General features: G+C 38.0%; 1 protein-coding gene across 5 annotated transcripts in view; it reads right to left on the bottom strand.

Annotated features, from left to right (window-relative positions):
* Nucleotides 1-12,759, bottom strand: part of Pik3c2g (phosphatidylinositol-4-phosphate 3-kinase catalytic subunit type 2 gamma) — a 332,394-nt gene that overhangs the window by 189,767 nt on the left and 129,868 nt on the right. For all 5 annotated transcript variants that reach the window (XM_029478871.1, XM_021164809.2, XM_029478870.1 and 2 more), the window contains one exon: nt 10,617-10,805. In XM_029478871.1, coding sequence (XP_029334731.1) covers nt 10,617-10,805 — 189 coding nt within the window. The remainder of the gene's footprint in view (nt 1-10,616; nt 10,806-12,759) is intronic.

The raw sequence follows: 12,759 nt of genomic DNA, 5'->3' as shown, positions 1-12,759 counted from the left end.
GGGAGAGAAGAGAGAGAGGTATTGAGGAAGATAGCTGATACTGACCTCTGGTCTCTACACATACATACATAGGCTATTGTACCTGCACATACAAAATTTGTGTATGCACACACAAAAACATGAATGCATGCACACATACATGCATGCATACATACATACATACATAAATGTATATTGAACTCCTTTGAATGTGATGATTTTAATAATAATTTCTTTGTCCTCTAATTTACTTCTGGTCACTTGTGTGATTAGCTAATAAATACTAAGATTTATTATAATTAAAAAATGTGTCCCCATTCTTCAATAAGGGATGGGATTAACTGAGGGCAATGTTTATTGCACCTGTTCTTATTTCTAGGATTTAGCATCATGCTCTCCAAAGTGTAGGTGATTAATCAAAATGCATTGATAATGATTAAAAAAAAACAGTGCTGGAGATATAGAGAGACAGATTATTTCTTGCTGTGCTCTGAGATCATTTAAATTGGTTGCAACAGGTTTAATTCTGCAAATACCACCTACACAAATTTCATACTTTTTTCTTGTCTCTCAGTCAGAAGGGTAAGAAAAAATAAATCTAAAGGCAATGAAAAAGAACTTTTTCCAAGGTCCCCAGGCAGAAGGAAACAAAAATCTATTCATACCTGTAGAGTGAAATGAAAAAGGAAAATCATGTTCGCATTTTGATGGAGAGGGATGTTTGTTTGTTTGTTTTGCTTATTTATTTATTTATTTATTTATTTATTTATTTATTCATTCATTCATTCATTCATTCATTCATTCATTCATTCATTTATTTTTACCTTTGCTTGATGTTCAGAAAGAAACTAGGAGAGAAATTGGAAACACCACATGACATCTTGTGATCTGACTCAGGACTCACTTGGCAATCAAGTGTATCCAAACGTCACTTGCATCCGACTATTTTGGGAAGAGTAGGCCACCTCAGGGGACGCTTGTGATATTGTTAATGTTCCTAAAACAAGGGTTCTTTCACACAGTGCCGGCAGTACAGGTCAGGTTTTAAAATGAAACAGATAAAATTCTTCTAAGTTGTGCTTATTTTTGATATAGCAATTTAACCTTTGGAACTCAACTATAAGGATTTAATAAAGCATGCACATGGAGACATGCTTATGAAAAACATTGGAGGTGCTATCTCTGTCTAATACTAAATACATTATATGTATCTGGTAGGTTATATGCAGGCAGCAAGCATTACAATGCATTTGATAATCCAAAAGTGCTATATAGAGGTATAGCATTAGTCTTTAATATACAAAGTAATAGGTTTCACTGTGCCATTTCCATAAATGTGTATACTATGTTTTCATTATAAGTGTTTTCTCTATCACTGCTTTGGACTTATGTCTTTCTCTTTGAAAAAATTGGTATATATTGATCCATTATTCTTAATAAAAAGATAGAAGATATCAAAATATTAATTCAAATACATTAAGGGAAGTTTCACACATAAGTTTAATTTTCTAACCTAGTTACTGTTTTTCAAGCCTACTAAAAAAATAACTTTTAAAGGGATATCCATCCAAGAAATCAATGAAGATATGTGAATAACTATGAATTCATTACTAGAACGGGAAGAAACATCAAATATTATGCTCTTTTAAAGAAGGAATATCATTGTGTAGCAAAAGGTGAGCATCCTATTTTCTAGTTAATTTAGAATATTCTTCTGACATAATAGGTATCTGGAGAATGGATGCTTGTTTTCTCATAGACCCTGAAGTCAGGTGTAGATCAATAGACAAACATGTTCTGAAAATCCTGGCATTTCTTCCCTGCAATGTCTGAAATTACTTAAACATTCTATAGGGATTTAACTGCTGGCATTTTCTGCTCAGGAGCCCATTTGTTAATGAGGAGAAGGTTCCCCGTGTCGGATCTGACTTTGGTTTGATATTTACAGACCAAAATGTCACATGTAACAGAAGACCTGCAACCAATTTGAAAATTTCCACAAGCCAGGTTATACTGAATCTCTAAATGATTTGACTTCTTGCCACACATGCATGATCCCTGCTGGGAGCTGGGCGGTACCTTACGTAATTACAATACCCCTGAGACTGCTAATTCGAGCAGGAATGGACATTGTTGCTATGGCTTGGTTCTTCACAAAAGCACTATTGGGATACCCATCAGGATGATGTATCTCACTAATTCATAGGAAGCATTTTTATGATTAATTAATCAGAAAATAAATCCTCACAACGTCATAACTGAAAATCTGGTTTGAAATATAAAGACCTAGATCTAATAGCATGGTATAGTTTGTCAGGAAGGAGGGTATGAAAGATGAGGAAAGTTTTCACTTATTAAAAAAAATAAGTTGCTCCTTGATACAGTGACAAAGCACCAGGGACAAGAGAATGTTATAGAGGGAAGGGTTTGTTTCAGCGTAGAGAAAGTCTACAGTGGTGGATGAGGCGTGGTGACCTGAGGATGGCAAAGGAAATGGAGATCAAATCTGAACCTCACAAGGTGTGGGGGCGAGTGGAGAATCTGAAGTGAGGCTATAAACCATCAAAGCTTGCCTGCCCTCAGGGACATATTTTTCTCTAGCCAGGCCATGCCTCCTAAAGGTTCCACACCTTTCTAAATATTAGCAGTAAATAGCACTCAAGTGCTTGAACACCCAGGATCATAGAGAACATTGCTTTCTCAAAGCAGTGAGTATATCTGAAGTCTGGGTTAAAACCAACCCCCTCTTTGGTTTGTGATTCAGTGTTTAATTGGCCTCTGAACTAAGCTAAAGTGGTTTCTCGGGTATTTGCTAAAAGATTAGCCAATATCAATGCAGCTCTGTACAGTGATTGCTAAGAAATGGATTAAAAATCAAATGCAGTTCATTGCCCAGTGAGAACACAGGGGCAAAAGGAGGCAGCCCGGCAGGACCAAAGACCAATGAGAAGAACAAAAGCCCAGAGTTAAACTGGGAAAGTGAAGAATTCAATGCAGTTGAGCCATTTCAGGATGAGCACTTTCCAAAGGAATTCTAATGACAAGGCTCAGGTGCAGTGACAATGTCCGTATAACAGGCGGGAACAGGGCTAAGTGCTTGGGCAACAGTGGCTCAAAGTGGAGGCACGGACAGAGCATCGCTCAGGACTTGTTCAGAGCTGCACTTCTCCAATTTGGGGCTTCAGGATACTTTAGAAATTATTGAAGATTTTAAGAAGTCCTTTTTCATAAATACTCCAATTATATTTATCAGTAGATAAAGTAGAAGTAAAATTAGGATATTTAAAATCATCTGATTTTGATTACATTAAAATTCTTCTTATTCCATGTTAAGATAGACGCTGTAGTTCTGCCCAAAATAGTCATGCTGAAAAGTAGAAAATATTTGGTCAAGAGAGTGATAACTGTTACACATTTTTGTGCATGATATTCAGTGTCTGCCATATAGAAGATAGCTGGGTCCTTTCTTCTATATTTACATAAAATCTCTTGCAATGTTGAAGTCATATAACCCGGGGAAACTTCACCCCTCTCTTCATGAGTGTGATAAAAAAGGATTTTCTAATTACTATGACAACAGCCCTGTCCTTGTGGCAAGTCTGCTTACATTTTGGGGACCTCAGTCCTCACTTGGACAACCTCTGACATGCCGCCTAGCAGCTTGTATGATTGCTGTGTGTTCTCAAGGAAAGGAATCAGAACCTCTGGTTTGCATCTGAGACAGCAGTACATGGGTTTATGCAATTATATGACATTTTTCTCTGTACCCAAATCTCTTGATCCCTTCCTTCCTCAGCAGTGTGTGAGGTTATTACAGGGGACTCAGGCTACCTTCAACAAAACCGGTGAGCTCGGGAAGTGATTCTTTGATAGAAAATATATCTTTTAACTTTTCTCATTCTACTTTTTTTTTGTCATTTATAATCTTTTATTATTTTACCCTCATCCTTGTCTTCATTTCCCCCTGATCCTTTCTAACTCCTGATATGACACGGAGGAAATATTTTGCTGAAACTTTTTAAAGCACTGAAAGTGAAATGGGACACGACAAATATCAACCTTTAAGAGAAAAAGCAGCTTTGAGTAAATGGAAAAGCAAAGAAATCTGAGATCAAATTTCAGCGCAAAAGAAATGTCAGGCTTTCAGAATGCACAGTGAGAATTCATGGAGAATGCCACGAAGCTATTCACAGCTAAAAGCTCCTGTGTCAGGCTGGAATTAAGAATCATCAGAAGGAGAGTGTATTTTTCCAGGAGGTTTTGAGTCTGGTGACATGCTGCATCAGTTCAGGAGAAAAATGCCAATATGAATATCTGTGTTGTGTTTCTGATAGGAAAAGCGATAGGATCTGACAGGTTTGTTTTATTATTCCAGGGAAAATGATGAATGAGGATTCTTACAGTGATTGAGTTCCTCTGCATACTGAATAATGCATGTCCCTTCAAGGAGCTCTGTGTGCTTACAGAATATCAGAAGCCATGAAGACTTGGGAGGCAAGTGCAAACTCCTCATGATATCCTGGAAGACACTGGGTCTCAGAGCTCAAGAGGTTTTCCCAAGGACATCTGTTAACAAGGAAACCAGAACCCCAGACTCAGAGACCTAGAGTGGTTGGCTTACCATTTTTCCAGGAAGGCCTTTCGATCTTTGAAATAGAAATTCTCATGTCCACATATAAAATCAAGTGACTAGCTTGGACCTGTTACTTATTTTTTATGTTCTAAATGGTTCGACGTTGACATACAATGGTGTGAGATTTGAATGAGAAATGCCCCCCATGGACTTAGCCCTCAGTAGATGGTACTCTTTGAGAAGGTTATGGGACCTTTATGAGGTGGAACCCTGCTGGGGGAAACATATTACTGGGGGAAGGCTTTGAAGGTTTATTTGTTCACACTACTTCTTGCTCTTTCTGTTATCTATGTGTGGATGAAAATGGGATCAGGCAGCTTCCTGCTCCACCCACCACATCATGCTTCCCCAGCTATGATGGACTCTATTCCCATAGAACCATAAACTAAAATAAACATTGTCCCCTTAGGTTGCTTGTTGTCATGGCAACCGAAAAGTGACTACCACACGTAGTAAGGCATGTAATTATCTAAGTGGACTTGCGCACTGGACCAGCCATGAACCAGAGGCAAGGATACTGAATCCCTAAGCCAAGGAGACAAGAAGACTGTGCAGACATACTGTCTAATGGATGGATCATCTATAGACTCAGAGCTAAGAATTAACTACATTGTCATCATGCAAAAGGAATAGGTTTTAAATATCCTCACCACAAAATGATAAGTTGAACATACTGATTAGCTTAATTTAGTACTTCTATAATATAAATAAGCATAGCAAAATGTCACAGGGCACCCCATTAACATGTAGTGCTTTGATAGGACAATGAAAAAAGAAAACCAAAGGCATTTGAAAAGCAAGAACTTTTCATACTTAGCTCAGTAGCAGTTCTTCTAATGCCATTGCTCTATTTAAGGTCTAATGGCATTGAATATTTCTCTAAGGCATTTCTCAGTTTGGGTGTTGCAGCATCTTTCCTGGTTTCCCTCAGATCACAGATACTCTTTCCCTGTCCCTTGGTCTTTCTTACTTTGTGCTGCCCTTACAAAGCTGCTCTGTTCCTGGTTTTTAAACATCTGTTTGTTGGTTTCTTCTTTTTCTGTGGCTTCTGTTAATGTCTAAAGATCTTAAGTCTGCTATTATCCTTTGAGGTTTATTCTCCCTAGAAAACTTCAGATCTCTGTATGTAACTTCATACTGGGCAATACCTAGAGATTGCATGTTAAGGTTTTATGTTGTTAACAAAGCCCTTCAGCTTATGCAACTCAGAACCACTATTCTTTCAAAGGCCCGTGTGTCAGTCCATGGTGGGTTTGTCCAACATTCAGTCCAAGCTTGAATTCTTTATTATCTCTTCTATTTTTGTGGCTTTTTTCTGAAACATTTCTTCAGTCTACTCTATGGATCTCTACTGGTACCAAGACCAATCCAAGAATAATTTTGCAAATGGACCATTCTTAAACCCTACAACCAGCTAATACTCTTGTGGCCAACTCTTTTTAAAACTTTTATAAACATTTTGAAACTCTTTTTAATAACTTCACATTATTGCTAGAATTATTCTTTTGAATACAAGTCTGTCAACAAAATTCCAGGGACTGTAGTAATGACATTACATTTTGTACCTAGATCACGAGGGAGGCCCCACAATGCTCCTTAGATCAATGTTTGCAATATTGTATGCCATGTAATTCTGTGATGTTAAATTAGTCACTGCCATCTAAAAACTCACAGGCACCCACAAGCTACCGTTCTTGAAGAAATCTTTGTAAAACTTGTAGTCAAGATACAGTTTCACTGTGAACAAATTCTTTCTGTGGTTTATTTTGCCTTTTCCATCTTTGGGATCATCTAGCATTTACTGCTTTACTTTAATTAATGTATAACAGAACACATAATGTGGTGACCTCCTCTTACAAACTGTGTGTTTGTCTTAGCAACAGTCTCCATGGCTGATTTTGTTTCTCTCTGATTAAGTGCATAGCACATATGTTTGCTCAATAAATGGAAGAGCAACACAACAATCCATAGTTGAATTGTCTGTCTAATTAATAGAAGTTTTAATTATCTCACTATTGTGAATTTCATACTTCCTACTTACGATGCTTGCCAAGACTGACATCATATAAATTAATCTATCCAATAAACAAGGGAGTGAGTGGCTTTATGTAAGTATTTTAGTGAACCATCCTCCCAGGAGAATTGATTTTTGTAAGCTATGGGTTGCTTTATTTAATATTGCTTTTCTTCCTGAAAAAAACAATAATTTTACATCATGTGAGGGGAGCAAGATTTGATGCCTTGTCTACCTTTTATTTGAGTTCCTGATGTAATTTCCCGAGTTGCTTTTTAAGCATAAATCTTTTCACTAAGATGACTTTCCAGTGTTTCAGTAACTTATTTGCTGTTACCCACTGGATTCTTGTACTTTTGCATTGGGGTTCAGGAAAACAGCAGCCATTTGCCCAGAACCATTGGTCTTAGTGCAGGTATGTCCTTCTCTAACGGAAGGATTGATACCCAGTGGACACACAACTCAGTGGTAGAAATGTGAATGCACAGTGGCCCATCCTAGGTAGAACACGTGTGACCATGCCTCTTGTTTAGAATAAACACAAATGAACTGGAGTGTCTTCAGGCAGGATGAAGTAAATGGCAGTATACAAACCCTCCCAAACTGAAGCTGGAGTAAACCAGTTCTGAAGAGTTTAAACGGAAACAAGGACAGATGCTTCCAAGAAGAGCGGGAAAAAGGAGAAGTGGAACCTGGAAGATCCTTCTCTTTGCCAGCTCACATCACAAGCACACTCCGTTCTCATGAAAGTCTGCTTTTGAATTTAGAGTTGTGGAAAGGTTCGTTTCTGGAAACAGCTTTTCCTCAAGTTCTTTAACAGTGCAGTTAAACCTCAAGTGGGAGTCACAGGATGCTCACAGTGGAAACTCGCCAACTTTGCCGTGACCTATCTAGTGCGTGATAAGGAGCTGGAAAGCCCGCAGTCAGAGCACGATTCACCCAGGTTCTCAGAGTGCTGCTTAATAAGCAGGGCTCTGCTATGGCAGTAGTTCGTCTCCTCTCTATTAAGTCAGATGAATCTAGAGAACACTGCTGAGCGAAGGAAAATCATTTGAGTGTAATAATATATAGCTGTTCATAAGTAGGGAAAAAAATCCCAGAGTGTTTAAGCAGTATTGTGATTTGAATATGAAATGATTCCCAAAGTTGGCTTCAGAGCCAATGGAACTAGAGTAACAGTGGTAGAGCGCCACTATATATGCAAGTGTTGGGAACCAAAGCTGGGTCCTCTGTAAGAGCAGAACAGGCTTTTAGCCACTGGAGCTCATACGTTTGGATACTCGGTTGTTAGCTGGAGGCGATGAGGAAGTGCAGCCCAATGGACAGGCTTTAGGCTTTGTAGCCCGTCCCCTCTTTCCCTTCCATCTCTGTGCTTAGCTGCCAGACCAGCATCAGGCGCCTTCAGGCCATGCGTTCTCCAACACAATGTATTCTACTACCCTGGAACTGTAAGTCAAAATAATCCCTTTCACATTAGTTGCTTTGGGCTGGGGATATCCCACTATGACAACCAAAGTACCAGTGACACATGCAGGAAGCTCTACCGCTGTGATTCAGATAGCAAGAGCTGTCTGCCCGGTGTCCACACCTGATCCTCAGGCCTTCCATTATTAGGTCATAGGATGACAATCTCTATGAGCCTTCATGTCTGTGAATGTAAAATTAGAAAAATAACAGTGTTTACTTAGAGTTATTGTGGGCACTGAAAGAAGATAATATTAAAATCATGAGTTCAAAACTTTGACCTGTACACTGAAAATAAGACTCAAATAGACTGTCAGGATCTGTTTGTGTGCAGCAGGGTTAGGCTTAATATTTAGGGATCAGAGAATAGAGAAATTAGTCTAATCAATTCTTGCATTTTATATGCCAGTAATCAGAATTGTTACATTTTTTTGAGAAAAATCTCTAGAACAATATCCCATGAACTCTTTGAAATGCATTGACATTTAAGGCCATTAGATAATGTATAAACTAATGTGAGTCTGAATGAAGACAGCCTGTTGGGAAGACATGGAAAGTTGTCCCAAAAATCAAACTTAAAAATCTTTTATCAATTAGTAATCTTTACTTTCATGGGTTTTTGTTTGTTTGGTTTTTTTTTTTTTGGTTCTTTTTTGTTTTGTTTTTGGTTAAAGTATTCTTTTTACAGTCTTCTATATAGTGCATACTGGCTTGGTAATTTTTCAGACAAGATGTTAACATATAGTAATTTTCCCACTTCAGTCTTCAATGTGCTAGGATTAAGATATGTGCTACCATAATTATTTTGTTTTGTTAAAATTCAAAGCAGTGTTTTTCTTTTAATGTTTTGTCTTAATGTTTTGATTTAAAATCGTGTGTATGTTATGAGTGTGGGTGTATACCTGTGTGACCACGTGCTTTAGAGTGCTACTTCATGCATATGGAGGCTAGAGGACAAGTTGCAGGACTGAGATCTTTTCCATCACCTTTACATGGTTTCCAGAGATCAAGCTCAGATTCTCAGGCTTGGCTGATTGTATTTTTAAACACTGAGCTATTCTGTTAGCCCAAAAAGCTGTGGTTTTCAAAATATAAGTTAAATATCACTTATTTTATTTTTGTGAAGCAATAACTGCACACATGAGTGCACACACGTGCAGGCATGTGCACATGCACACGTGTGCACTCAGAGACACAGACACACACACACACACACACACCTCTCCTTGTAACCATTGTAAGCATTTCCTCTCACTTGCCCTGACTTATCTTACCATGAATGTAGTTACTACCCCTATAGATTTGTCCATTCTACATATTTCATACAAATCGGAGCATACGGCATATGGCTCTTGGTCTGTGGCATTGTCTTTCACTTAGTGTACTATTTTCAAAGTTCACCCACATTGTCATGTATATCAGTATTATTTTTTTTTAATTATGACACTACATAGAGTGCTTTTCATTGATCCATTGGTGGGCATTTGGGCTGCTTGTATATTTTAAGATCAATGATTTTCTTAGTAACTATGTATGGGGTTTGAGTGGTGTAAACTCTTTTTTTTTTTTAAATTTTGGGTATAAAATTAAGAGTGGAATTGATGGGTCACATTGGAATTTAGCATTCAAAAACTGCTAGGCTGGGTATCCCTGCCCTGAACCTGTTTCCTTCTGACAGTGAGGTTTTCATTTCTCTGCCTCCTCCACAATGCTCTGTACTTTCTGATTCCTGTCATTCCTGGTGAGAGAAAACCCTCATGTGCGGGCTTGGCTTGGCTTCCTTTGCAGTTTTCCCAACAGCTAATAATATCAAATGAAGTATCTTCTCAGGTACTTATTGCATATTTGTGTATTTTTAAAAGTGTTTGTCAGATTTGTTACTCATTTCAAAAGTGGGCTACTTCTCTTTACATTCTCCACTTTTATTCTGTATATACTCTACATGCAATTACCATATTACATAGAAAATAAGTCAGTGTTTTTCTCTTCTCTGTCAATTGCTGATGTCAGACTTTGAACTAACTTTGCATTCCTTAGTCAATTTTGGGATGATGCGGAATAATTATTCTATTATTTTAAGTCTTCAGGAAAAGAAAAAAGACTAGAATTTCACCAGGTGATGATGCAGAGCTTTGAATCAATTTATATTTTAGTGGGAAATGGAAGTTAAAACTGACTTGCACTCATTTGCTTTCTGAGATAAGACCTCACGATGTAGCCAGGCTGACACTGAATTGACGACAGCAATTCTCCTGCCTCAGATTCCCCAGCTGCTTTTCTTTAAGAGAAACTGGACTCCTCACTTAAGAAACTATAACCGTGTATTAGCCTTTATCTTTATGCAAAGATACAATAAAAGTTTAGAGAGTTTGCAATCTGTATGCACGGCTTGCATCTATTTGAAATGAACATCCACAGCTATTGACATTGGGAACAAACAGAGTAGGCTGTGCGATTAACTCCACAGTCTTATTTTTCCATGTTCCCCAGCACATATCAATGTACATTTGCTACATGAAGTCTTACCTGGAAGTCAAAAGACCAAGAGCTTCCAATGGGTGTGAAAATGTCCACCTTCTCAAGATTGCATGCATTTCAGAAACTGTCCCTTCATCCCAACCAGGGGCGCTGCCCAAGACCAGAGGGAGGGAGGAGTTCTCATTGTTGCAGTAGAGACGATAAAACCACAAATATCTCCTCTTTTCCTCAGAAAGTCTGAAAAAACAAATGGAAATTGTGTGTGTTGGCAGTGGGGAGGGAGGGGTTGACTGTTGGCATCATCACCAATACAGAACGCTGTCCTACTTCCCTGAGTTGTGTTTCAGTCCCTATCGGAAAACTGGTTCTTTACCATGCGGGAGTTTGGCAGCTTAGTCTATCAGCTTATTATCTGCTAGAATATTCTTTGTAGAAAACAAAACAAAAACCACATTCATTTCAGATAATTCACATTTACTCTTTTCCCTGTATCATTACTGCCTTTTTTTTTTATTGTGTCATTTTTGTGGGCAAAGTGTCTGTCTCCTCTTTCGTGCTTTTTCCTTTACAATGAGTCAGCGGAGAAGACAAGGCATAATTTAAGGATGAAATGTCATCTCGGAGCTGTTCCTCCAGGGTTCAGATCGCTCTCTGACTAACTTCACAAAGATCTCATTTTATCCCTGGGTGACAGAGTTCAACCCTTAGGTGTGAAGGCAGCCCTGATAGCACTTTCTTAAATACTCCACCTGAAACAGAAACCTCCATCTAGAACACAGAGGGTGACTTGTGAGGAGATTACCATGCTGCACTTCGCCCTGTGAAATCATTTAGTTCATTGAGAGGACAGCGTCTGCTACATAAACATCTCTACCTCCACTTTTGACCCTTGCCTCTCTCAAACTATACCATCCAACATGTCCTAAATTGGCCAAAACTTCCAAGAAGACTATGAGAAATTATACATGACTAGAGCGGCACAAGTCCTCCTCACTAATAAGATGAAATACTGACATGTCTATATGACTTTTATGCTTAGTCTAGATTCTTCCATTTGCTATTCCTTTTCCTTGGGATGTGTTGTTCCAGTTAACTTCCTTTTCTAATACTGAGTGATGCTGTCCCCCTGCACCACTCTCAGGAAGCCTGATTTACATAAAACAAAATGCACAGAATCAATTCAATGAATTCTGACAAATGCATTTGCCACCTAGAAAATGAACTCCTGTCAATGTACAAAACAATCTTTTTTCGTGTTGCCAGAGGCAAGCGAAGGGTTGATTTCTTTCACTCTGAGTTAATAGAATCCTTTATGGCTACTTTCACTAAAAAAAAATGCTTTAGAAATTATCCATATTGTTGAGTGTGTCAATAGTCTATTCTTTATAATTAGTCGCTATTATTCTCCTGTATGAATACACTACAATTTCCTTATGTAATCCCTTTTTCGTGGCCATATGAGTTATTTCCTTTTTGAGGGGTATTATAAATCAAAGTCACATGAATACACACATGGAAGCTTTTTAGTGGTTGCATTTTCTTTCTCTGAAGATAAACCTAGTTTTTGTGTGGTTCTGGCCACCTGTCTACTTGTGGAAGAAAAATCTGTTACTGGAGGTGGCTGTAGAGTCCCACATTCTTTCCTGAAAATTGTGATGCTTTCAGTTGAACTATGTTGATAATTATTAATTAACTTTTTCCTATCTTTGTAGTTCTATACTTTCTAATTACATGATCTTAGTTCTAAATTTCTGCTCAACATACAGATAATTTCCCTTATTATTCTCTATCATTCATAAGGTGCCTGATTGTCCTTTGCCTACCTTTTTGTTTGTTTGTTTAGATCCATTTATACTTTTACCTATATGGAAAACAATAGTTTTTTAATATAAATGTCTTGCAGATATATTCCCAGAATGTCTTTCATATATATTTTTGTGTCACTGTCTTTTGATAAATAGCTTTAAACTTTAGCTCAACTTCTGTCTGCCTGTTTGTCCATCTCTGTCTTTCTGCCTACCTGTCTGTCTCTGTCTGTCTGCCTGTTTGTCTGTCTCTGTTGGTCTGCCTCTGTCTGTCTGCCTGTCTGTCTGTCTGTCTATGTCTATGTCTATGTCTATGTCTATGTCTATGTCTATGTCTATGTCTATGTCTATGTCTATGTCTATGTCTATGTCTATGTCTATGTCTA

The sequence above is a fragment of the Mus caroli genome, chromosome 6 (assembly GCF_900094665.2).
Source record: "Mus caroli chromosome 6, CAROLI_EIJ_v1.1, whole genome shotgun sequence".
NCBI lineage: Eukaryota > Metazoa > Chordata > Mammalia > Rodentia > Muridae > Mus > Mus caroli.
The sequence above is the reverse complement of the archived record's forward strand: the minus strand, read 5'-3'. Positions and strand labels throughout refer to the sequence as shown.